Source organism: Mycteria americana, chromosome 4 (assembly GCF_035582795.1).
Source record: "Mycteria americana isolate JAX WOST 10 ecotype Jacksonville Zoo and Gardens chromosome 4, USCA_MyAme_1.0, whole genome shotgun sequence".
NCBI classification, from domain to species: domain Eukaryota; kingdom Metazoa; phylum Chordata; class Aves; order Ciconiiformes; family Ciconiidae; genus Mycteria; species Mycteria americana.
In genome coordinates, this window is record NC_134368.1 from 72,473,480 (window position 1) to 72,497,957 (window position 24,478).

Sequence of the window (24,478 nt, forward strand, 5' to 3'; positions counted from 1 at the left end):
TGTGTGAGTTGGTTGTTTTAAATGCATGCTTTACACAAGGAGGTCACGCTAGCTCTGCTGTATAACTTAAATTTGTTTGTTCTTTGTTTAAAAAAAAAATTTCCACAGAAAGGGCTTCATTTAGGAGCCTAAACCTTCATGCAGACTCTGTCAAAAGTTTCAACATGGGACGAGCAATCAGTACTGGTAGCCTGGCCAGCAGCACTTTGAACCGACTTGCCATTCGACCTCTCTCTGTTCAAGCAGAGATTCTGAAGAGGCTGTCCTGCTCTGAGCTCTCGCTCTTCCAGCCGCTTCCTGGCTCTTCAAAGGACAAGAACGAGAAGACTCCGTGGGAGGAAAGACCCAGGGTTATGAGCAAGTCGTTTCACGATCTGAGTCAGAGCCAAATCTCGATTTACCCCCCAAGGAAAAATATTATTACTGCTTTGGACTCTTCCCCCCAAAAAATAGGAGACATAATGGGAAGAGTCTTTCAGCAAATGCCAAAATATGATACTGGATTAGCAGCGGGAGCATTAAAACTGAGCAGGTAAGAGTCGCTCTGACTGCCCTGCAGTATCTTTGTGTACAGTCAATGTACATTTTGCATCAGTTTTTATTTATTATTCATACCATTATTTTATTACATTGATCCTTCCCTTCCCTCTCCCAACTTCCTCTTCCCTCTGTCTGGTTCCCTTTCTCTCCTTCTCCCCTTTAAGTTCAAAATCTCATGCAGGTTTAAGTAGAAGCCCTGAAAGAAAGAAAAATGAATCAGACTCATCATCCGTTGAAGATACCGGTCAAGCCTATGTTGTAGGTCAGCATGCAAAAAATAATATTACTGTATTTACTAAATAATCTCTAAAATTGCTTTGGGTGTAATGCTTCGATATATTTATTAACTGATGGTAATTTTTCGATTTGAAAAAGGGAGCAGAGTATCACATGTTAAAAGTAATCCAGGCCAATTGCCTGTTGTTCCTGACTAATTGTTGCAATGAACCCCAAAAAATCCTCCTTTGGACAACACAACACAGGTGTGCAAAATATTGATACTTGACAGTAAAAGCTGTTCCAGAAAACATCTTCCATTTTGTCACTTCAGAGTGCCATTTTATTGTATAGATCTTTTAATAATTTGCTAGTCTTCACAGTCTGTTTGTCAAGCTTGAACTTTTTTAATGCTTTCTGTGGAAAGGGTGCAGGGTGTGATTTTTTTTGGAAGTGGACTCAGTGTGGCATAAGCTGGCTATTGGCTAGTAGCTCTGAGCAGTAACTGCACAGTTCTTTTTTGTTTGGTCTCGTTTGGATATAATAAATAAGGTACGATTTTTTTGCAGTGCATTGGGTGTTTCACAAAAACACTCTTGTAATGAGCTAAGCCAGGCATACTTACTCCATTTTCTTGGCAAGGATTGGATTGCACACAAATAGTCTTACTATAGGCATTAAAAATACAGAGTTCACATTAAAAAAAAAAAAAAATATTCAGAGCAGCTAAATAGACTGCACGTTGGGTTATTGTACATTAATTTTTAATATCTGTGTGTCATCAGTTTCTGGTTATAGGAGGTTCCCTGTTATAATAATAGAAACTACAATGACTGAAACATTTGCAGCCTTAGCTTGCTTTTGTTGCTTTGCTTTTGCTTAATGTTAAAATATTGATTAGTTACAGAACATCAGAAAAAGTGGAAGAAGGTTAAGTTTGTGGGGGTCAGTATAAACAAACTTGCAAAAAAAACTGAACAAAAAACCCCAAAACAACAACAAGAACAAAAACCAGAATGTGACATACAAGCACTTACCACATCTGCCCCCACTGCACAATTATCTTACCTCATTTACTTTCATAACTTTGTACATTTATTATTTTATCCTCTTTAAAGTATGGCCATATTTGCTTGGCATTGATCATTCCAAAGAAAATACAATTCTATATGCAAATCAATTTAAATAGAAGTACTTGGTTCAAATTGCTTGTTACTGCAGCAACTTATTTGTTACTGTACAAAATCTTACGAGACTCCTGTCGTGCTGGTTTATTAGGTTAGGCATATTCATCCAATCCTCTTAGAAAATTTAGTCTTTGACTTAGTTTCTTAAAGAGCCATTAATTTCATCTGAAGTTAACAGTGGTTGTAAAGGCCAAACCTCTGTCCTTTCTTTAATTCTTTGCCTTTGCATGAGCTATCATCTATCTGAACCTTGAACTACAACCAAAGTACGTGAGTAATTTGGATTTGCTAATCCAAAACTACTTTCATGTTTATTCATTTTAAAAATAAGTAAGTAATCTGATATTGTGAATGAACTCATGTATACTGTGTAAAGTCTGAATACTTCTTGGTAGCTTTCATATTAAAAAAAAAATATATATAACAATGTCTAATATTTCCATTCATGTCACAGGCGTTAGCATGAATACTTCAGGAAATCTTCCATCATCAACGCTGTTAAAAGAGAGTGGTAAGTTGATAAATAACATGCCTATAGAATTAATTCAGTCAGTTTGTTCCACCTGTCCTGTTTCTTCGCTTTTCTTAAATCCAATACCTCTCCCAGTTAGTTGGATAGGACTTTTTCTAAATACAACTCCTAATATTTCTTTTGGATTGCTTCTTGGGGGAGATTTTGACATATGTGTGTAATATATCTCCACACAGGAGAAGTGTGGATATATATCTCCACACAGGAGAGGCGGGCCTGTGTGAACCTCATGAAATTCAACAAGGCCAAGTGCAGGGTCCTGCACCTGGATTGGGGCAATCCTCGGTTTCAATACAGGCTGGGGGATGATGTGATCAAGAGCAGCCCCATGGAAAAGGATTTGGGGGTACTAGTGGATGAAGAGCTGGACGTGAGCCAACAATGTGCGCTCACAGCCCAGAAAGCCAGCCATATCCTGGGCCGCATTAAAAGAAGCGTGACCAGCAGGTCGAGGGAGGTGATTCTGCCCCTCTACTCTGCTCTGGTGAGACCTCACCTGGAGTACTGCATCCAGCTCTGGAGCCCTCAGCACAAGAAGGACATGGAGCTGTTGGAGCGGGTCCAGAGGAGGGCCACGAAAATGATCAGAGGGCTGGAGCACTTCTCCTACAAGGACAGGCTGAGAGAGTTGGGATTGTTTAGCCTGGAGAAGAGAAGGCTGCGGGGAGACCTTATAGCAGCCTTCCAGTATTTAAAGGGGGCCTATAGGAAAGACAGGGACAGACTTTTTAGCAAGGCCTGTTGTGGCAGGACAAGGAGCAATGGTTTTAAACTAAGGGAGAGCAGATTTAGGCTAGATTTAAGAAAGAAATCTTTTTACAATGAGGGTGGTGAGGCACTGGAACAGGTTGCCTAGAGAGGTAGTGGAGGCCCCATCCCTGGAAACATTCAAGGTCAGGTTGGATGGGGCTCTGAGCAACCTGATCTAGTTGAAGATGTCCCTGCTCTTGCAGGGGGGTTGAACTAGATGACCTGTAAAGGTCTCTTCCAATCCAAAGCATTCTATGATTCTGTGATATTTTGTAAATATGAATAGTGTCTGTTTAGTTTGAGACTTGAAGGGTGCTATTAGATAACATACTGTGCTCTTCAAATCTCATTTCCCTTACTTGTGAGGTTACTGGTTCTGTAGAGCCCAAGAAGACTGCATTTTACTCTGTTTTACTCTTTAGGTTTGACTTGGTTTTGTGGGAGAAAAACTCCTTACCCAGGTGGTGCAGTCTGTCGCACTCTCTTGCACCACTGTTTTCTGCTTGTACCAGTCTGTAGAGCTCAGTAGGTTTCTGCCGTTGTGGAATTGCATGTTCCACTTAGGGCAAAAGTATGCCAGCCACTCCAGACCAAATGAGTTGTATCTTCTCTAGGTAGCAAATTCATGAGTTCAGAGTTACAGTATGTTGGCATTTCCTGAAGTTTCAGGAGATGGTTTTTTTTTTTCCAAATCATGCTCCTTCTGCCTCTTAAGTGCCTGGGTCTACCTGTTGGGAACCCTCAAGAGTCACATAAATCTATTGTGAGGGTATTCAAATTTTGGAAGAGGCAGAATCAGCAGCCTATGGAGTTGCAAATGAATAAATAAATTTAAACAAGATAGGTTTTAGTAGATGTTTCTAATGCTGGTTGTTTTTTTAATGAAGGACCACCATTAAGAGAACTCACTGAGTAACCTTTTAGTAACTTCATATAATAAGCCTCAGTTTTGCCTTTACTGATGTGCTTATGTCCTGCCTACCTGAGCAGGGCACGTAAACACAGATCTAAATACTTTGCTGAACTGAGACTAATAAATTTGAAGATTCTAGTGCTCAATTGTTTTGTGATTCCAAGAGACTATGCTAGGTGCTTTTCTTAGCAATAAAAGATTTTAACTGCTGAAGATGTGAGCGAGTTATAACGGTGGTGTGGTTTTTGCCTTTTTTTTTTTTTTTTTTATTTGGACATGGCTTGGAAGATGAAAGTTGGACCCACTAGTTCAGAACAGCTTTTTAGGTTATTAGTAAAGTAATCTTTTGAAATGGAATAGGACTTCAAGGCAAACCTGAAGGGAAGCATTCAGGTAGTGTCTGATCACGTAATGTTGGCTTTTCAGTTGACTCTCTGCAAACATCACAGAACAGAGTTGCCTCACCAGAAAGAGAGATCACTTTGGTGAACTTGAAAAAGGATGAAAAACTGGGCTTAGGTAAGTGGCTTTAAAATTGTTGTTGTCATGTGTGTTCCTAGAAGCCAAAACCAAAATAAAGTTTCCTGGTCTGTATTTAAGTATTTATTGTAGGACTGAGGAAAGCAGTGCAGGCAGTAGCTGGATTTCGAAGGCATTTAAGATGCTGAAGCCTGGACTTACTTGATAGCGCCTGCTACTTGTTGAGTGATGTTAAGCAAGTCTGTTTCTCAGTTTTTCCATATTGTAAGTGTAGGATAATACTTATATTGTGAACTAGTCATCCTAAAAGTTGGCCTTTAAAGTTTATCTCTGTGTTCAGGTACAAGATTTTTGTCTATGTGGACATCTCGCAGCTGTGACAGCTTGAAGGCTTGAAACAAAAAAAAGACATTATAAAGCCATTATGAGCTAATTGTGGAATGTTTTTCTTACTCTTATAATATCAACAGGTGGAACACTAATTTGAGGTTTAAGGAGCCTGGAAGACAAGATATTTGCATTCTATTCCTCCTTCTACTGCTGAGTTTTTTCATAAACCCACACAATTTTTCCCTGTATGAGTAATGAATAATTTGGTGTCAGTATTGTGCTTTAGGGAGACTCTCTAAATTGTCCTTAAGTATGTTGTTCTGTCTGTCATTCAAAATAGGACTGTTGCATAAATTTGAAGAGGGGAAAAAGCCTACAAGACAATATTTAGTGTTTACCCTGCACAGTAACTTAAGAGTTGACCAAAAAGGAAAGAAATTCATATGAAATGCTCCATTTCTTCTCTTTCTTCCCCATGCAATCTGTGGTACTTTGCTGTTTTAGCTAGAATAGAGAAGACCTGATATCTTCTATTTTCTTTTTTTTTCATCTTGAACATCCTTCCCAGGTTTACCTGGTAGAATTAGCAGAAATAGATTAGAAGCCTCACAAGAAAACAGGGAGTTGAAAAACTCAGTTCTTAAGACCAGGGTCAAACATTTAGGTGAAGCATCTAACAATGGAGAAAACCAGAAATTTTTAAGTAAGAGAAGGTACATTTCATCTGGTCAGCGAATGTACATTAACTCTTGCCACAGTTGTCTTCTGTAGCCTTTGCTGAAGTTTTCTGGGAAGCTAGCTAGACAAAGTCAGAATTGCTTGCTCAGAAACAGAATGCAATAAAGCTTAATCAAAAAAGCTTTACCATTTACTTTCATGTGGACTTCTTTGAGATGTATAGTTTTCTTTTACTTTACACTTATTAGAATGACTAAGTTTTTGTCCATTCTGAAATGCGGACTTGTATTGCGTTAAGTTACATTGTGATCACTGACATTTTTGCCTGCTTTGGGCCTTTTTTAATAGGCTTTCAAATAGTTGGTGGAGAGAAGACGGGGAAACTTGATCTGGGAATTTTTATTCATTCAGTTATTCCCGGAGGGCCAGCTGATTTGGAAGGATCTCTAAAACCAGGTGAATAGTGTAAATAAGAGTTGTACACGTGAAAGAAAAGGCCAAACACGTATGTAGTACCATTTCCATCTATGGCTGAAGGCGTCAGTCCCTTACAAATGCTGACCTTTAGTTACCTTCTGGATAATTTCTGAAAACTGGTGATACTTCTTTGTTAAACTATATGAAAACAAAAATCATTGGAATCAAAGTAAAAATGATAAAGCTTGAAGTAGCAGAAAATTAAAGTTACATATAAAGATAAGGGGTTTATTTGCTATTGTCCCTCTATAGATGCTTTGTAATTTCAATTTTTTGAAACTCCAAATCTATACTTTTATTTTGGAAAAAATGAATGTAACTATATGGCTACTATAGCGAGGGGGGCAGGGAGAGAAAATTTATTTTATTTAATATCTGCTCTTTTTTTTCTTTTCATTTTAGTCTGTGCCTTGAACCAAACTGCATATTGCTTAATTCTTGAGTTTTGCTTTTGCATCTGCTTTTCTTACAGCAGAAGAGAAGGTAGAAATCATAATGTGGAAAGGTTTGGCAGGTTTAAAACAAGGAAATATTCATAACCAGTTCTTGTGGTTTGTTTTGGGTTTTTTTTTTACGATTAGGGTTCCCTATTCCAGCATCACTTGAATTTTAGTAATTTTTAATCCATGCATTGTGTAGAGATTTTCAGACCTGTACTCCACATTCTCACTGATGGATAAAAATGTAGATGTTAGATTGTATCTGAACAAACCCTTTTGTGCAGGACACCGACTAATATCCGTAAATAGCACAAGTTTAGAAGGCGTCAGCCACCATGCAGCATTAGAAATTTTGGAGAATGCACCTGAAGATGTGACACTTGTTATCTCTCAGCCCAAGGACAAGCCATCCAAAGGTACAGAGAGAAATATTCCTTATTATTAAAGAGTTGTTCGAGTTTGAGCACTCGGCCTTCTCTGACACCTTTTGTAAAGTACTTTCTGTGTTTCTTTAAAATTACTAATCTAATCAACTGAGATAGCCCTAAAACATCACCCTGCAGTCACTTCTGTAAGCAACCCCACCTAGTATATTCTTGAAATTGTGTTCTGAGACTGAACAAAGAAGTGTGTTACAGTAACCTTTGGTTAGGAGACGCCGGTTGCATCGTAAACAGAAAGTGTTCTGCATAATACAAACAGGTAAAACCTTACATGGTTGTAAGCTGAGAAATTTGTGTCATACTGCAGATAAGATGTTACCAGCTATTGATGACTGTCTTGTTTCCTGGTTTTCAGCATCGTCTAACACTGCACACATCAGTAATGGAACCAGGGGTTATTTAATGAGGCCATCATTGGTGCAGGACAATGAGGCAGAGTCCTCATCGGAAGAACACAACCAGTCCAGTGGTCACCAGAGGCTTGTTTCGGGGAGTTTGTCTGGTTTGTCGGGAGGCAAGCGGGATGGAAGCATGAGCTCCCAGGATTCCAGAACCGAGAGCGCCAGCCTGTCTCAGAGCCAGACAGCCAGCTTCTTTGGCAAACGTGCAAGTGGTGGAGCCCAGCAGGATCCTCAGCATTACAGTGATTCTCAGTCTGGGCTTTCTAAAATAAATGAGAAGAGAAGATCCTCGTCTGACAGCACTCGAGAAAAAAATAAAAGGCCTGGGGTAGTGGAGTCTGTGGAATATTCTGACCGAGGGGATTCTGACATGGATGAAGCAACTTACTCCAGCAGTCAGGAGCAACAGCCAGCTAAAAAGGCATAGTGTATTTCATATGAGTATTTCCCATCAGTATAATAGTGGTAATGAAATAGCTGACTGTGGGTGTGAATAAGGTGAAAGGATGTGGGGGAAGGACAGCCTAGCCTGCAGCTTATCCTTCTAATGGCAAATGCTAATAGCTGATTTCTAATAGTTTGGTGATTTTGTTCAATATAAATGGAGAAAATCACTCCTGTAACTTGAAACAACTTCCTGGCTTTCCAATGTCATGAGATGGGCATGTCTTACTAGAGGCAGATGGTGCTTTGGGATGAATGTATAGTGCACTTGCTGATTCTGTAGAAAACCTTTCAATTCTGTGTGTTTGTCCAATACGATCATAGTCTAGTGACCACCCCTAGAGGTAGGTTTATTCACCTGGCAGATAAATTAAGTTTTTGCTAGATTAAAGTAGTAGTGATGCATCTGGAATGGGTAGCAGCAGACCTCATTGTCTTTTGGGATTGATCTAATCCATGGAAAACAGCTCTTTTCTAGTGAAGTTCAGCAGCAAGCCATGCTCTGAACAGAGACAGCTTGCTGCTCACCTTTGCGAAAGTATACAATGGCAAGTACTACAAATTAATTCCTAACTTGCAGTCATTCCTCTCTTCAGCTGATGGAGGTTATTCAATCAAGTTGTGGCAGCTCCTGCAAATTAATCCAACAGACCCTAGGCTGCTGTAATACTGAAGTGCTATAGTTTCTGTGTTCTGTGATCAACTTTGACAATAAAGACTCGGCTGCTGAATGCCAAGTATATTTCTGTGCTAAACCTGTTCAATGGCAGCAATGGAAGAGTTAAAGCAAAGAGCCTCATGAGTCTTACTAATTGGTACTTTGCCATGTGGACTCCTTTTGGCTGCATCTGACTCAAAATCACACCCTTTAGGGTCTTAACTGTAAACTTCTGTTCTAATGGCAAATCATTCTCTGTTTGTTTCTTTTTCTTTTTTTTTTAAATAAAGGAATCTTCCTCAGCGAATACAGCAAACAAAATGAATTCTAAAAAGATTACTGCAACACTTCTTAAACCTGGAGATATCTTTGAGGTTGAACTAGCCAAAAAAGATAACAGCTTGGGAATAAGTGTCACGGTACTGTTTGACAAGGTTTTTAGATGTTTTCTCTTTTTCTCTACTCCCAGCAACCCATTACATTGCTAAAGTACAAGGAAGCAAAATTTTCTGGAGTCACTGTTAAGTATATAGTTTTACTGATGTGTGATTAATCTTACCAAAGCTGAATAGTAATATTATTTTATATCCTTTTTCTTGTTATCTGCCCTTTAAGTAACTCTTTGGTTTTTGTTTTATGGTGGAGCCCCAAAGTCCTAATAGAATCTTATCACAGACACTGCTTTGTGAATACAAAAAGCAAGATGGTCTTTGTCCCTTGCTACTACCTAATAATGTGGGAAATTTACAAGAGAGAGAAATAAGACCTTCCCTGACTGGCATCGCAGGCAATGGAAGCGGCAGTGTTACTTAAAAGTATCTGTGCTCATCCACACACATATACCATGTTCAGTGTTCTCCCTCCGCTGGATAAAAGGCAGAAAGCAAAAAGCTACTTAAATCCAAGTAAGACCTGGCTGACACTGCTTTCTTGCAATACAAGACAAAAATGTATTTTAATGGACTAATTTCTCTTTGGGCTATAAAATTTTGAAGGTAGTTTACGTTTAGGGCCTGCCATACTGCAGAGTGGCCCTTCAGGGAAGAAGAGAATTATTTATAGCTGAGTTGCACACATTTTTCACTGCTCCTGTTCTTGTATTGTGTTCAAAAATACATTTTGGTATTTTAATATTCAAATATTATCTCTGGTTGATTGATCAGCAGACTACAAGGTAATTTGAAAAAGGAAAAGTTGCTTAAATTATAACAACAGAGAGCAGTTAGTAGCTGTAGTTCAAAACTGGTGGCTTTCACTGCCTGTTTATACCTAAAACTAAGTTGGCCTTTTCCCAAATGTAGGCATGTAGGTGGAGTAACAATTCACAAGCCTAGCACTGTTTTCATATATATGGCTAGTATTGTAAGAGGAACAGAATTAAATTGTATTATTTTAGCATCCCAGTCTATTCAAAGTCATATTGCTTTGTCAAGCTTATAACTTGAGACAGCTGGAGGAACAAAGGTTCAGCAGGAGTTGGTTACTGAATAGTATCAGTAATTTACTGAATTAGTTGGTTACTGAATCAGTTGGTTACTGAATAGTATCAGTAAAAAAAAAAACCTGCTGTATGCAGTTTTTCCTGCATGCATTGGCTTTGTAGAAAATGTTAGAAGATGCCAACTGATGCAAAGATTTCCCTTAAAAGATGACCAAGTGGTATCTTCATTGACCTTTCCTCTTTCAGCCTCCATTCTGCCCCTTGCATTGCAATCCTGTACAATGGTGAAAAGAAGAGGTGTACAATTAGCTCTGTGTTTTAAGTTTTCACATGTAATACCGTGTGCTTTGGGAGTGAACCATAATACACTGTTGGTCTCCCTCTTCCTTCCAAGTTTGTGGAGAAGCACTGATAGTGCAGCAGTGAGCCAGAATCATACAATGGTTTGGGTTGGAAGGGACCTTTAAAGATCATCTCATCCAACCCCCTCTGCAATGAGCAGAAAGGCTAAGGCCCTCCAAAAACAATGCAGTTTGAGCTTGAGCATGTTTTTTCAGCTTAGGCCTTCAAACTTGTATGAGCTGAGAGAAAACAGCACGCCTTAGTTTCCTGTTACATCAGAGAGGGTGTATTGGAGTAGGACACTGCATGGGTATGCATCTTCTGCTTTGGCATGAAGTTTGGCATCTTCTGCTTTGGCTCTCACATATCTCTGAGCTTTGATATGCATGCAAGCATGTAAAGTCCAGCATAATGCAGAGATGTTTCTGCTGAAGGACATTTATTTGTTTTGGGTCCATTTGCATTGTGATGCATCGCGTTTTTACAATCTTCCCACACCAACTTCATCTGTAATAAATTGCATGACTGCGAAAACATGCTTTGTTTTTGAAAATATTTTGGTTTTGATAGTTTAGCTGTTCTTTTTATGTGCCAGTAGCCCAAGTGCTTCCTGAGTATAGTTTTCCTTGTGTGACACTGTGTTTAATTACTAAGTATTCTAACTGCAAAAAGACTAACAAATCCTATTTTTGCTTTCCATTTAGGGCGGTGTAAATACTAGCATAAGGCATGGTGGTATTTATGTGAAAGCTATTATTCCTAAGGGAGCAGCTGAAGCAGATGGCAGAATAGAAAAAGGTAGTATTTCAGTTCTTGCAGTTGGGAATCTTAATGTGAAAAAAGGGCAGATAACTAACTGTGGTGGACTTGACGATACACTGTGGCCTAGAAGCTAGGAACTCTGTTTTCCTCCTTTCATTGTACCTTTTTAACTGGGAACCAGAGCTGGTTTTCGAAGCTACTGCATTCGCAGTTGTCATTTTAAATATTGCCTTGATAGCTAATTCTGCAGGTGAAGATTAAAAAAAAAGTGTAGAACAACTGCAGAACCAACAGAAAACTGCTGAGACTGTGGAGGGGAAAAATAGGAGATAGGCTGCAGGATTTTAATTTTTTTTTTCTAATGCAGCCTGTGTTAATGGAGAACACTTCTCTGTTCCAGCCATGGAGAGAGAGGGCTTTGTATTATTTGTGGCCTTCTTGCTTGGCATGCTGGGCAACTCAATACAGAAAATCACTGTAATTGTTATGGCTTTTCTTGTTTGTAAGCCAGGCCACATTCTTTACTGCAGTGAGAATTCCCACTGTAGACTAAGATTTGTTTTTAATAAAGAGTCTGAGCTTTGTGGCAGGCTATCATTCTGATGGTTAACTCTAGCTTTGACATGGGGTTATCCCACAGAATCATTTAGGTTGGAAAAGACCTTTAAGATCATCGAGTCCAACCATATAGTTCAGTTGCAAAGTTCTCTTCTCGAATCAGAGGGTGGAGGGGAGGGAGAATTTACTTCAGTAACTGTCCTTGTTAGCTGAGACTTGAAGGTTTATGTGTGTCATATACATTTTATAGGTGATGTTCTGCCTACTTTTTCTTAAATTAGTAATCAATCATTTGTAGGTGACCGTGTGCTCTCCGTCAATGGGATCAGTTTGGAAGGTGCTACGCATAAGCAAGCTGTTGAAACGCTGAGAAACACTGGGCAGGTAAGCGGCTGCTGGTTCTACTCCTATCTGTAGTAAACCAGATCTTCATGAGTGAAAAGAGATAAAGGAACCTGAAGACTGTAATTCTCCCCAGTGTCCTGGTTGCTTTAGATGTGCTTTCTTAGACTCCTTGGCTTCCCGGGCCTCGAGTCTCGCTGCCCACCCTAGTGAAATTCTGGCTCTGTGTGTGGGTGAGAGGTCTGCATGGAATAGGTTTCTCCTTGTCCCTGGGCGTCATAGGAAGGAAGCCCACGTGCACAGATTGGAAAGCAGCTGTAGCAGCATGCTACAGACAGGTCCCAAATCTGAACCACTGAGGAGACAAGGCCTCCATATATGCAGCTGTGTTTGCGTGCTGTATTAGTAGCTTTACGTGAGTCTTGGCCTTTTTGCATAGCATTTGATTCTGTCAATGGTGTCTCTTCATTTAATAGTGCTATTTATGGTGGCTACTTCATATGTGGAAGTAAATGCGCACCTGAAAATAGCCAGTGAATGTACACATTCAGAGCTGCTACGGACTACTATTCGTGCTCACTTTATAAAATGCTTTTAACTCTATTCCCTTGAACGCATGTGAAAATGACACTGTCTTTGACACTTCTTAACCCCCTCACAGCCTTATTGGAAGACAACCCTTTCTTACTCTGTGCTGGCAAATATCTTGCAAGTCCATTAGTGTATTTTGGTGGTTATCACTTGCAGCCCTTAAAATAAGGAACAAATGGAGGATGTGTAGGGAGGGAGGTGTCTATAAAGTTTGCTGCTGTAAAACTTAGGGCCCTGACAAGTTAGAAAGAAACATATACTCTAGACTGTGCTATCTCCATGACCATTGCCAGTTAACTGGAGAATGTTTCATCTCTTTAGGTGGTGCATCTGCTGTTGGAAAAAGGTCAGCTTTCAGTGACCAAGGTTCATGCTCCAGTAACACCACAATGCACGCCTCCAAATCAGGCGGGGCAATGTGAGCCACAGGAGAAACCAGCAACAAAAACTACAAATGCCAAAGATTACAGCTTTGTCACTGCAGGTCAGGTCACGTAGGACAATTGTCTGAACTTTCAAAGTGTCCTTTAGTTTTTATAATATTTTTCTTCAAATCTGCTGTAGAATAGAAAGACAGACAGGAGAAAGAGCTGGTAGGAATCTGTACCGGGCCCCTGCACATAATGCAATTTCTTCCTTTTTGTGCTGTTGCATTTGTTTTTAAGATTTTCCTTCACATCTTGGTAACTTTTAGTTACTATTAACTGTTTGCTCTCTCACTGTTCCTTGTTGTTTCCCAATTTCACCAGCCTTGCAGGCCAGGGCTGTAGCAAGGTTGGAGTAAAAGGGGCGCTGCTATCTCTGGTGCTGCTAAGGAGTGCCAAGGGGAGGTTAAGATACTTGTATATAAATGAGATCTTCTGTAGGTCCTGCTGTTCCTGTCTAGGTGAGAGAAGACATCAAGACCTGGATGAAGAGAGAAGAGGTATTTGTGTAGCTGACTAGAGGTTGGCATATTTCAGCTTATCTTGCTGGAGACCTGTGAAAGTGGAGGGAAGCTTACCCAGATGGGGAAACCACTGCAAACACCTTTTGGTCTTCCTGCATGGGATTTATCCTGTCTGCCAGGAACTTCAGTTGCTGTTCTCACTAATGTCTGATCAGTGGCCATAAAAGTTGTGTCACTCTGTGCTTTAGCAGGGTCCTTAATGGAATTCCCGGGGAACAGTGTTTTGGAGACACCCTGCCTTTCTGTATAGTGTGGATGTTGTCAGGGCAAGCCAGCAGACTGAGAAGTCATGATCAGCTTTTTGTCCTCTTTAACTTGGAGGGCTCTTTTAGATAACACTTGTGTTCAGTAAAGTGGAAGAACCCTGTGAGAGGGAGAGTGGGCATTGTCATGTCCAGAGTAAGAGCGCCAGCCACTTTTTTTCATGGCCAGTGTGCTGTAGGAAATAATAAGTTAATGTTTCTTTTGCAGAGAACACATTTGAAGTAAAGTTGTTGAAGAATAGCTCAGGCCTTGGGTTCAGTTTCTGCCGTGAAGATAACCTTACCCCAGAGCAACTGGGCTCAACTATTGTGAGGGTGAAAAAGCTCTTCCCTGGGCAGCCCGCCGCAGAAAGTGGGCAGATCGAAATTGGGGACGTCATTCTGAAAGTGAATGGGGCATCGCTAAAGGGTTTATCCCAGCAGGTTCGTATCTTAGTAGTGAAACTCATGCTGTGGTAGTCCTGCAAGCCTTGGGGGTTTGCGTCTAATAATGAATCCCACTGTGGCCATAGGAAGTCATCTCTGCTCTGAGGGGAACATCTCCAGAAGTCTCTCTTCTCCTTTGTCGGCCACCATCTGGTATACTACCAGACATCGATCCATCTTTGTTGGTAAGGTGTATGGCATACAATTTTTTTTTTTTAAATTGCTATTTGAAGGTTCATTTATTTGATCTCATGGGTGGGTTAGTTAAATGCAAGACGCAGATGGAAAGATAGGGAGGGTGCTCACAGAAACGTAGTTCTTCTAGTTCTTCTAGTAAGTCCCTCAGGAGTGTACCAAGCATTTTGTGGAAATGTGAAAAGAATGCAGGGCTTTAATTTTTTTTTTCCTCCATTTTGTGGCTTAAGACATTGGAAATTGGCTTAATACTCTGTTTCTGTGGCGGGGGTTTCTTTGCAGCTCAATGGTTTGAAGCTGATCTCAAATAGAAATTGGATATTTCTGTAACGTGTATGAAGAATATTTTGCAAAACACCAATTTGTCTGGTTTTGATGCATGTAAAACCAGGGAAAAGATTGCCGTATTTACTTACTGGAAATTAGAGGTGTCCCAAAGAATGCTCCAAAAAGTAAATCAAAAGAACAGAAGGCCATTTTAGGATACTTGGAAGAAGTGGAAATTAAATGTGTTTCAGCAGAAGAAACTGTAGAGGGGAATTTGCCTGAAAAGTAGGCTTTCTATAATACAGGAAAGTGTAAAACTAATGGAGACATGTCTTCAATTTAAGTTATTTTAATATCATTTTCAAACAATAAAAACCATTCAAGTCTGATGACAGAAACTTAAATGTACAAATACAAATTTAAGTGAAGTTAAAATTAGAGTAAGAGATAAGCAACTGAACAAACTAATAATACAAATAACTAGTCCTGTAATGAACCTGTTTGTAGTATGGAATAACTTTAATAAAACAGCACATATATTAAAAGAAGAGAAAAACCAATAAACAGATGACAATTTTTGTTTATAACATTATCACAGGTTGGTGTCTTCATGAACAGAAGAATTTGGCCATAAAAGTGTAAATGAAGCTTTTAAACTGTGTGTCTGCTAGCTGACATCATTCTTGGGAATATGGGATTATTGGCAAAACTGTTCTTCATTCTCATGGGAGTTAATAACTTGGCTGAACAGTCTCCATTTGGTGTAAATTATCATCATTTTTGTAGTCTGTTATGTAGCTTTTTGCTTGAAAGCTTCCCTGTTACCCTCCTGTGTGAGATTAGTTTGACTTCAGTTGCACTGTAAGCGTCAGCAGTGTGTTCTGGTTGGAAGGGATTTCATGGTAATTGCCTAGATGACTGCTGGGCATAGCTTAAAGGCATCTGTCAGTAGGCTCTCCAAGGCTAAAGCCAAGAGTATATTTGTTTTCCTTAGATGAATTTGCAGTTCTTTAGCAGTATATGTTTCAAAGTTTTGCATGCTTTGTCTTGGCCAAGTTGCGTTGAACGTGATGAAACTGTGCTATGATAAGTTTACACAGTTGAGGCAACATCTAAATGGAAGGTGCCATTGACTAATTGCTTTTGGTAATTTTATGCAGTCTTTGCAACTTTCTTGTGTCATCAAAACTTGAGTTTGATGAATTAAATGTCCTTGCTCTCTGTAGACTCCCATCCATTCACCCCAACAAGTATTTCCAGATGTCAGCAGAGAAGTTTCTGGTCCATCAAATGGTGAACAAGGTGACAGCTCAGATGAAAATGAAACTACTGATCTGAGCAAGAAAAGGCTAAAATCTCCCTCTAGAAGAGACAGCTACAGTGACAGCAGCAGGAGTGGTGATGAGGAGGTGATAGACTCGTCAGTACAGGTTGGCCTTGGCTGGAGTTCTGCGCTATACCAAACTTCAGGTGAAGCTATGACACAGGCACACAGTCAGTATGAGGTGCACGGTGGTCAGGAGAAGGCTGTTCACACTATCTTATATGCTGATCAAGAGGCTCCTAGCAAGTCAGAGCTTGAGGACAGGTATGCTGTTTATAATGATCCTTGTAATATTGCAGAAGTTGTTTACAAAAACAGTTTATTGGACCTATTCATAGAAATACTTCTTTTTGTTTTGCTTTTTAGATCTGCCTAAAGTCAATATTGGCCCATTTATTCATTTATGGGTGACAGCCATGTTGTACAAGCTGATCCTTGTTTTTCCCTTGTTTATCTGTAGTAATCTGCCATTGGATTTGCCATTGATCCCAACCTGTAGAACTGTTCCTGATGTTACCACATCCGTTTTAATAAATGACTGCTATGCTACTCCTGCTTCTGAGCTGACTCCACACCTGGGAGGAATGGATTCATTACTCAGCCAGTTGGAAAAAAATGCTGAAGAATATGAGCCGGTAATTTACTATTTCTGTCTTTCAGTAGCATAAATGTACCTACTGCTGTGGCCAACTGGAAGGTGTTTTAGCCATGGTATTGGGAGGTGACTGGATAGAAGTTAGGCATATTAATTTACAAATGGGATAGTTGTAGGTTATACTTGCACTAACCTGGGCGTGTGCCTTATAAATGGCACACGTACATGTGCCATTTGTAACCATTGAACTGCAGCTGCTCATACAAATGTCTGCAAGCATCTTCTGTCTGGGCTCTTGAGGAGTTGATATATTTCCCTCTGTGAATGTGGAGGCATCTATGTGTACATAGGTAGATGTGTATACGTCTATTTTGTGTGTCATTTCAGCCTGGAAAACTTGGCATTAAATCTTTACCTACCTCTAAACCATGTACTCAGACAAAGCTTAAATGGCAGATATCTTGCTTCTGCCCTGTTAGTTTCCTGTGCAGTTGTTCAGAGATCAGAGGATAAATCAGGGCAGCAGGGACATCAGGAGGCCCTGTTCTTTGCTGCATTTACATCTATGAATCCCAAAGACTTTCTGCTCTGCTACAAAATGAGGCATATTTTTGAGACTCTTCTGAGATACCTTCTTGCCACCCCAGAAATGTGTATCAGAAGGGACTTCTGCTTCCATATCCTCACATAATCTATTCATAGATTGAAAAAAATGAACATTGAGCCTTGATATGTCTCAGTTGTGAGGATCTTTCAGGTTACAAAGCTATTCTAGCCCATACTCTGTTTTGAGAAGAAACAAACTGTCCTTTTCTTAGTCCCTTCTTCAGAAGTTTTTCTCAAACCTTCCTGGTGCTCTGTGAGTTTCTATGCAAACGAGGCAGATCTGTATCTTTCAAATTCATGCAAATTAAAATAGGCAAAACATGTCCATGTGTTGAGTTCTGAGATAAGCTATGGTATTGGGTATCATTGTAGGAAAATACACTCACTTACTTTCTGCAGTTGAATAATTCCTGATGTGTTGTCTTATTTGAAAAATACAGAGCCTTTTTTATATATGGCAGCTAGTTGAGGGTAAAATAAGGTGTCAGTTTTGGTGTGTGCCTTCACAATTTTGTTTAGATCATAGGCCTTTGGCCCAAGGTTAGCTCCATGCAAAACAGCAGTCCATCTGAATTCATTAGAAGTGCTTACTTGAAGCAGCTACGCTGAGACACGTCTTGGTACTGTCCAGGATTGTGTTCCACTTAAACTAATAGGTAAATCAGTCATCTATTTCTAACTGTCTTAAACTCAGTAAAGAGTTCAAATTGCTTCTGTTTGTGTTGTAAAGTGCTATTTTCTTCCCCTAGGAAGTAGAGCTCCGAGTCACTATGACAAAGTCAGAAAAGGGTAGTCTGGGTTTTACAGTGACCAAAGGTAATGATAATGTTGGCTGCTACATTCATGACATTGTTCAGGATCCTGCCAAAAGTGATGGGAGACTGCGACCTGGAGACCGACTGATAAAAGTGAGAGAATTAATGTTTTCAGATACAGGGGTTGCATGAAAAGGACAACTTTGAGTCAAAAAAAAAAAGCAAACTGTTGTGGGCCAAAGTAAATGTGATTAAGGAACAAAGACATGCACCTTCTGAGAGGCATAATTTGATCGTACTTAGACAAAAGAAATACAACCATGAAAACATGTGAGAAGATTGCTGAAGGGAGTTATGGTATGTCCCACAGCTAGGCCTGTGTGCAACCACTTTTTTGCATTCATGATGGCAAAAAATGGTTTAAAGAGAAAAGCATTCATTGGTTAAATAAGATGGTTGCTTAAATGTGTGGAGGAGTTGTCGGTCAAATACATCTATGACTAGCATATTGTTAGGAAATAAATTTTAAGAGATTTGCTGTAGAAGAGTTTACCAGGTACATATCATGTGGTACAGGTGTTCATCATAGAAAGATAGAATAGTTTGGGTTGGAAGGGACCTGCAACCCCCCTGCAATGAGCAGGGACATCTTCAACTAGATCAGGTTGCTCAGAGCCCTGTCCAATCTGACCTTGAATGTTTCCAGGGATGGGGCATCTACCGCCTCTCTGGGCAACCTGTTCCAGTGTTTCACCACCCTCATGGTAGAAAATTTCTTCCTTATATCTAGTCTAAATCTGCCCTCGTTTAGTTTAAAACCGTTACCCCTTGTCCTGTCTCAACAGCCCCTACTAAAAAGTCTGTCCCCATGTTTTTCATAAGCCCCCTTTAAGTATTGAAAGGCCACAATAAGGTCTCCCTGGAGCCTTCTCTTCTTGAGGCTAAACAATCCCAACTCTCTCAGCCTTTCCTCATAGGAGAGGTGTTCCATCCCTCTGATCGTTTTTGTGGCCCTCCTCTGGACCTGCTCCAACAGCTCCATGTCTTTCCTGTGCTGAGGACTCCAGACCTGGATGCAGTACTTCAGGTGGCGTCTCACCAGAGCAGAGGAGAGGGGGAAGAATCACCTCCCTCAACCTGCTGGCCATGCTTCTTTTGATGCAGCCCAGGATACGGTTGGCTTTCTGGGCTGTGAGCGCACATGTTGGCTCATGCCCAGCTTTTTATCCACCAGTACCCCCAAGTCCTTCTCTGCAGGGCTGCTCTCAATCCCTTCATCCCCCAGCCTGTATTGATACCTGGGGTTGCCCTGACCCAGGTGCAGGACCTTGCACTTGGCCTTGTTGAACCTCATTAGGTTCACATGGGCCCACTGCTTGAGCTTGTCCAGGTCCCTCTGAATGGCATCCCATCCCTTATAGAATTAGTTTCTGATCAACTGAAAACTTGCATTTAGGTTTAGAGGGATTGTGAACAATAGTGGTGAAATGCATAACACAGAGCAGATGTGTGAGTCATTGCTAGATCAGGACACTGAAGCACTGCTGAATACTATTAAACCTTAATAAAGTTAGGCAAATACAAGTCAAATTGGATTAGGTTGTGAGTCAGACTTTGAGGTGTTGGCCTGTGCAGTTAAGCATTCCAATTTTTTAAATAGGAACAGTAAAATAATATACCTCTTCAGATTGTTTAATATTTTGACATTTGGACTGTAAACTTGTTTCTTCACTTGCGAAAGTTCAGTTACATTTATGTGTTCTGTCTCCTTGGGTAAGTATGATGAACTGCAACTGTTGTCAGTATAAGCACCTATTGTTTTGTCCTTTAATGTCAAATGTCAACAATAGGAACAGTAATAAATGTTTCTGCAGTAATGCTAACTATTTTATTTGGAACCTAACAAGGACATCTCTGTTGCTTTTATTTTCGCAGGTTAATGACATCGATGTGACTAACATGAGTCATACTGATGCAGTAAACTTTCTCCGTGCTACTCCAAAGACTGTCAGATTAGTGCTAGGGCGTGTTTTGGAGTTACCTAAGATGCCAGTGTTGCCTCATTTACTGCCTGATATTACACTAATGTGCCATAAGGAGGAGCTAGGTAACACAGAAGTATACTGCTTTTTGCTCTAAAGCAAAATTTTTCCCTTCAGTTACAAAGAAAGAACTTGATTTTCTCTCCCCCTTTTTCCTGCAAAGGTTTGTTGTTATCAGGAGGTCATGACAGCCTTTACCAAGTTGTGTATATTAGTGACATTCTCCCCAAATCAGTTGCTGCCAGAGAGGAGAGTCTCCATGCACTAGATATTATCCATTACATTAATGGAGTAAGCACACAGGGAATGACTCTGAAAGAAGCCAAAAGAATGCTGGAAACATACCTTCCGAAAGTGGTGCTCAAAGCGACCAGGTATGTTTTGGAAGCAAATGCTTTGCTGTACTTTTTGTTTTTTCTCGCGTGATTGTATGAGTATATGGGTAAAACATGTTCCTGGTATGACAAAAATTCACCAGAGTGGTACTAAGTGGCATGTTATTGAGGACTGATGCCACAAAAACAGTCTGTATATTCGCAGTTTTTGTGCTTCAGTGGAGCAGAAGGTACTTAGCACTTGGCTGTGCTTTGTGTTTCTTGGGAAAACAAGGCTGTGTCCAGCTATGAAGTGCAAGTGTTCAAAATACCATTTTCAAAATATGACATGGGTTATTTAAATACAATTACACCTTTTTCTTAAAACTGCTACTGAGGGTTCTATAATCATAAAAAGGAGATTAAATGTTGTTTTGTGCTTAAATAGTTCTACTGTCACATGGATGTCCCAGCACACTGGTGAATGTCAAAACCGTATGGCACAGATCCTAGTGCACCACTGTATTTTCACTGATTCCTGCTGCTTCTTTTATGGCAATACAGCAGTCTAAAAAAACTCTAAGAGATTACTCTGTTTTAATGTTTACCTGGGACTGAAACATTTACTTCATTTTTTTAAGTCTTCCAGCCATGCCTGCCGTTCTTTGCTTCCTCTCTCCCTTTCTCCTTCCCACTCTGTTTTATCCCAGAAGGGGAAGGAGTTGTAAAGTCCTGAGGCTGCAAGGTCGAATCTTTTTGTCAGAATCTAGGAGAGTCCAGCTCTAACAAACTCTTCGGTGCTCCCTGAAGTAGGAACTGACTTAACTACCAGTGCTTAACCTCTCTCATTGAATATTCGAAGTATTCTAAAACTGTTGTAATAGAAAGCACGATTAGCAGTTTTACTGAGAGTACATATTTACATCAATATCTGATGGTAACCATGATTTATTTATTTTTTAATAAACATTTCTGTAAACATTTCTTTTCATAGAGATGGTCATGCAGTGCTTCCAAAATCCAAAAGCCCTGATAGCTCAAATCCATGGCCAATGAAAGCTAATGGTAAGATTTGCTTGCTTACTTATTGCAAGTGAAATGCACATTTATAAAAATGAAGGAACTGATATGGGCCTTAAGATACCATCCTAGTCCAGTAGCTGCACTAGAACTCCACTTACTGAGATCAGTTCCAGCAGGTGTTTGCTTGATCTTTCTTTTAAAAGCTCCACAAAAAGAGATCCAACAATAGTTTCTTTATGATTCCATTTCTCTTGTAGTTTAGAAATTCTCTCTAATATCAAGCCTAAGTCTTTCAAGGGGTTAAAAAAAAATCAATCAATTTATTATTATTAATAACAATTATGATGATGATAATCCTGTTGTTGTTTTCTCTGACCAGGCATAAAAATACCAATTTGTTACATTTGAAAGGGCTTCAGGTCTCCCATTGGTCTTCTCTTTTTCAAGACCAAAGGAGCCCAGATTGATTTTTTTATTGCTCTCCTCCAGTTTGGTTATATCTTGCTACTTTCCTCTTCAAGTGTGGTGCTTCTGGTCACACACACAGCATTGGGTGAGGCTCACCAGTGCCAAGCAGACCGGAAGAAATATTTCCAGGGTTGTGTAGACAGCATTCCTGTTAATACATCCCGAGTGAGATTAACTTCCTTTTGCTAAATAGTTCCTTGTTCCCTCACTCAGACTCGGATTGTTTACCACCTACATTTGCTTCTGTGCAGAGCAACTGCTTATGTGGTTACTTACCATCTTAAGCATTTGCTTTTTCTTTGAAATGTGGCAGTTTGCATTTGTCTTGATTCATTGTAGTCTTATTTTTCATGCTTCCTTTAATGTATCTAGATAACTTTGAGTGTTGATCTTGCCTTATGAAATTATTGCAACTCTTACAGTTTAGTGTTGCTCACATATTTTCCAAGTATGCTACATGTTTTGTTTCAAAAAACTTAGTCAAGATATTCATTAGGAACAAGCCCTGTAACCAAATCTTGGAACACCCCACTTAAAACTCCCTTCCTGTAGATGAGTTGTCATGCATAGGTTCACGACAAGATATAAGGTTACTTTTAGCCTTCAGTTATTTCATCTACAAGTTTCTTCATTTGTAAAAGCATAATGTATATAAAAATCCAGAACTTCACTAGTAGCTAGGTATATAGCATCTACTGGTTCCACTTTGTCTCATTTATTATACTAGTAATGGGATGTCTAGGACAGGTGGTGGTCTCTGATATCATAGTATCACTCTTTTCTTTACCAAGAAGTGAAAGGTACCTTTGAACAAGGACCCACATGTCAGATGATGTTTTAAAAAAAATGAAACCGACAAACAAACAAAACCCCAACAAACAAAAAAAACCCACAAAAAAGTTAGTGACAGGTGATTGCAGGGTTGTACATTTCAAGGGAAAGGGAATCATGCCCTGTTTCCCAAAGGTGCATGTTTCCACTGTATTATTTATCAACATTTCTCTTTGCTTAGAGTTGGTTACTTGTAGTAGCATTCATGCTTTCTGATCCCATTGAATGTAACATTCAAAAAGCCATTATTAAGTATAGTCCGTTAGATGTGAGTTTGGCAATGCCCAGTAACCAGGCAGGCAGAAATGTCATTCATTTCATAACATAATATTAAATACCTTGTTTCTTTTATAAAAATAATTGATGGGGTCTAATTTAATTTCTGTGAAAAAGTTGCTGTGAAGTTGTTGTTTTTTCCCGTTTTTGTTTAGGCTGTTCCTGTGGTGATCCCTGTGATAAAACAGAAAAGACAACTGATGCTTATGGGCCCAAGGTAAATATTCCTCTATTGTGCCTATTATCATTAACCAGAGAAAAGGATCTACTTTAGATACATGTTTTAAATAAATTAATTAATTAAACAATCTGTTAATGGAAGTATGCAAACCCCCTATTGTCAGTTGATGTGAATAAGCAGTGATCATAAATATGCAAGTTTTTTTAATTGATCTCCTCTTTCTTTGGGACTGCTTTATCAAAAGGCAAATGGTCTTATGAGAAGGATGCAAGGCTATGATCCAGAAAACTCCATTCTGTTCACAGCTTCTGCAGATGCTTGAATGTTACATTTACTAGATGGTTTTCTTTCTTTTTTCCCCCCTTTGTTCTTTCTGAGAAATGGTGTGTTGTGGGACCAAAAGCATTGAAGCCTGCATATATTTTATAGAGGTTATAATAATGTTACATACTACTATGTGTGCTCTTGTAGTAGTTGCTCCTTCATCACCATGTGACTTTTTTTCTTAGTTGCTTTAAAATTTTTTTATTTGTTCTTTTCATGTGAAACTTATAACACACCTAAAAGCTGCCCACCCATCACCCAGCTATGTCAGATGAGAATACGATATAAATAGGGGGTTTTATTTGTTGCTAAGTAGAGCAGTGAACTTTTTAAGGGTTGCTTGCTGCTTCAACAAACTGCCAGACTCGTTAAGAGTTAATTTGTACTGTTCTTTGCTTTCTTAGATAAGTGGCAATGGCATCCTAGGACCTTCTCAGGCAAATATAGAAAACAATATCTATCACACAGAAGGACTAATGAATCTCTCAGGATCTGGAGATGCACCTTCCCTTGGCTTTACCAATCAGATGTCGGATTTTTCTAAATACAATGACAAATCAGGTAAGAGGAGGTGAGATGGGGGACAGCATTATTCAATCATTAGTGTACAAGTACAAGACAATCAAGACATTGTTGAATAGGCTGAAATAAGACAATGTTAGGTTGGCAGTCGATTTTAGAAGATCATCTCCAAGTCGTGTGCTCTGCTTTAGAGGAATTAGTTGATGATGGAAGTTGGATTCTGTGTTAGAGAGAAATGAAGGAAAGCCTTGATAACAGCTAGAAATAATGCTATGGTGTCTGCCCATTTAATTTTTTTCCCCAAAAACATCCTATATTGGGAAAACTTGTCATTTTATACTATTTCTCTTTAGAAACAGAGGTTCCAGATGATGAGTATTATGATGAGGATGATCACAATGAAGTTGTCCAGTATCTGTTGGATGTTGTAGATGAGGAGGCCCAGAACCTCTTAAATCATAATAGTGCAACTTCAGAGGCTCAGAGTCTTCTACATCTCAAGAAGGCCACATCAGAAGATCACCTGCCAGGTAACATGAGCCGTTAAAAAAGTGTATTGTTAACAGCAAAATGCTTATTGAAACAAGGTGCC

General features: G+C 39.6%; 1 protein-coding gene across 6 annotated transcripts in view; it reads left to right on the top strand.

The window, feature by feature from the left end:
- Positions 1 to 24,478, top strand: part of PTPN13 (protein tyrosine phosphatase non-receptor type 13) — a 129,882-nt gene that overhangs the window by 94,724 nt on the left and 10,680 nt on the right. For 4 of the 6 annotated variants that reach the window (XM_075500853.1, XM_075500854.1, XM_075500856.1 and 1 more), the window contains 22 exons: positions 109 to 532; positions 705 to 802; positions 2,398 to 2,454; positions 4,565 to 4,657; positions 5,975 to 6,082; positions 6,828 to 6,959; positions 7,342 to 7,808; positions 8,780 to 8,923; positions 10,977 to 11,070; positions 11,891 to 11,976; positions 12,847 to 13,009; positions 13,946 to 14,160; positions 14,250 to 14,348; positions 15,852 to 16,213; positions 16,410 to 16,584; positions 17,900 to 18,058; positions 19,841 to 20,012; positions 20,111 to 20,321; positions 21,256 to 21,326; positions 23,015 to 23,076; positions 23,769 to 23,925; positions 24,240 to 24,416. In XM_075500853.1, coding sequence (XP_075356968.1) covers positions 109 to 532; positions 705 to 802; positions 2,398 to 2,454; positions 4,565 to 4,657; positions 5,975 to 6,082; positions 6,828 to 6,959; positions 7,342 to 7,808; positions 8,780 to 8,923; positions 10,977 to 11,070; positions 11,891 to 11,976; positions 12,847 to 13,009; positions 13,946 to 14,160; positions 14,250 to 14,348; positions 15,852 to 16,213; positions 16,410 to 16,584; positions 17,900 to 18,058; positions 19,841 to 20,012; positions 20,111 to 20,321; positions 21,256 to 21,326; positions 23,015 to 23,076; positions 23,769 to 23,925; positions 24,240 to 24,416 — 3,726 coding nt within the window. The remainder of the gene's footprint in view (positions 1 to 108; positions 533 to 704; positions 803 to 2,397; positions 2,455 to 4,564; positions 4,658 to 5,974; positions 6,083 to 6,827; positions 6,960 to 7,341; positions 7,809 to 8,779; positions 8,924 to 10,976; positions 11,071 to 11,890; positions 11,977 to 12,846; positions 13,010 to 13,945; positions 14,161 to 14,249; positions 14,349 to 15,851; positions 16,214 to 16,409; positions 16,585 to 17,899; positions 18,059 to 19,840; positions 20,013 to 20,110; positions 20,322 to 21,255; positions 21,327 to 23,014; positions 23,077 to 23,768; positions 23,926 to 24,239; positions 24,417 to 24,478) is intronic. The other 2 variants (XM_075500857.1, XM_075500858.1) reach the window with 2 other exon arrangements.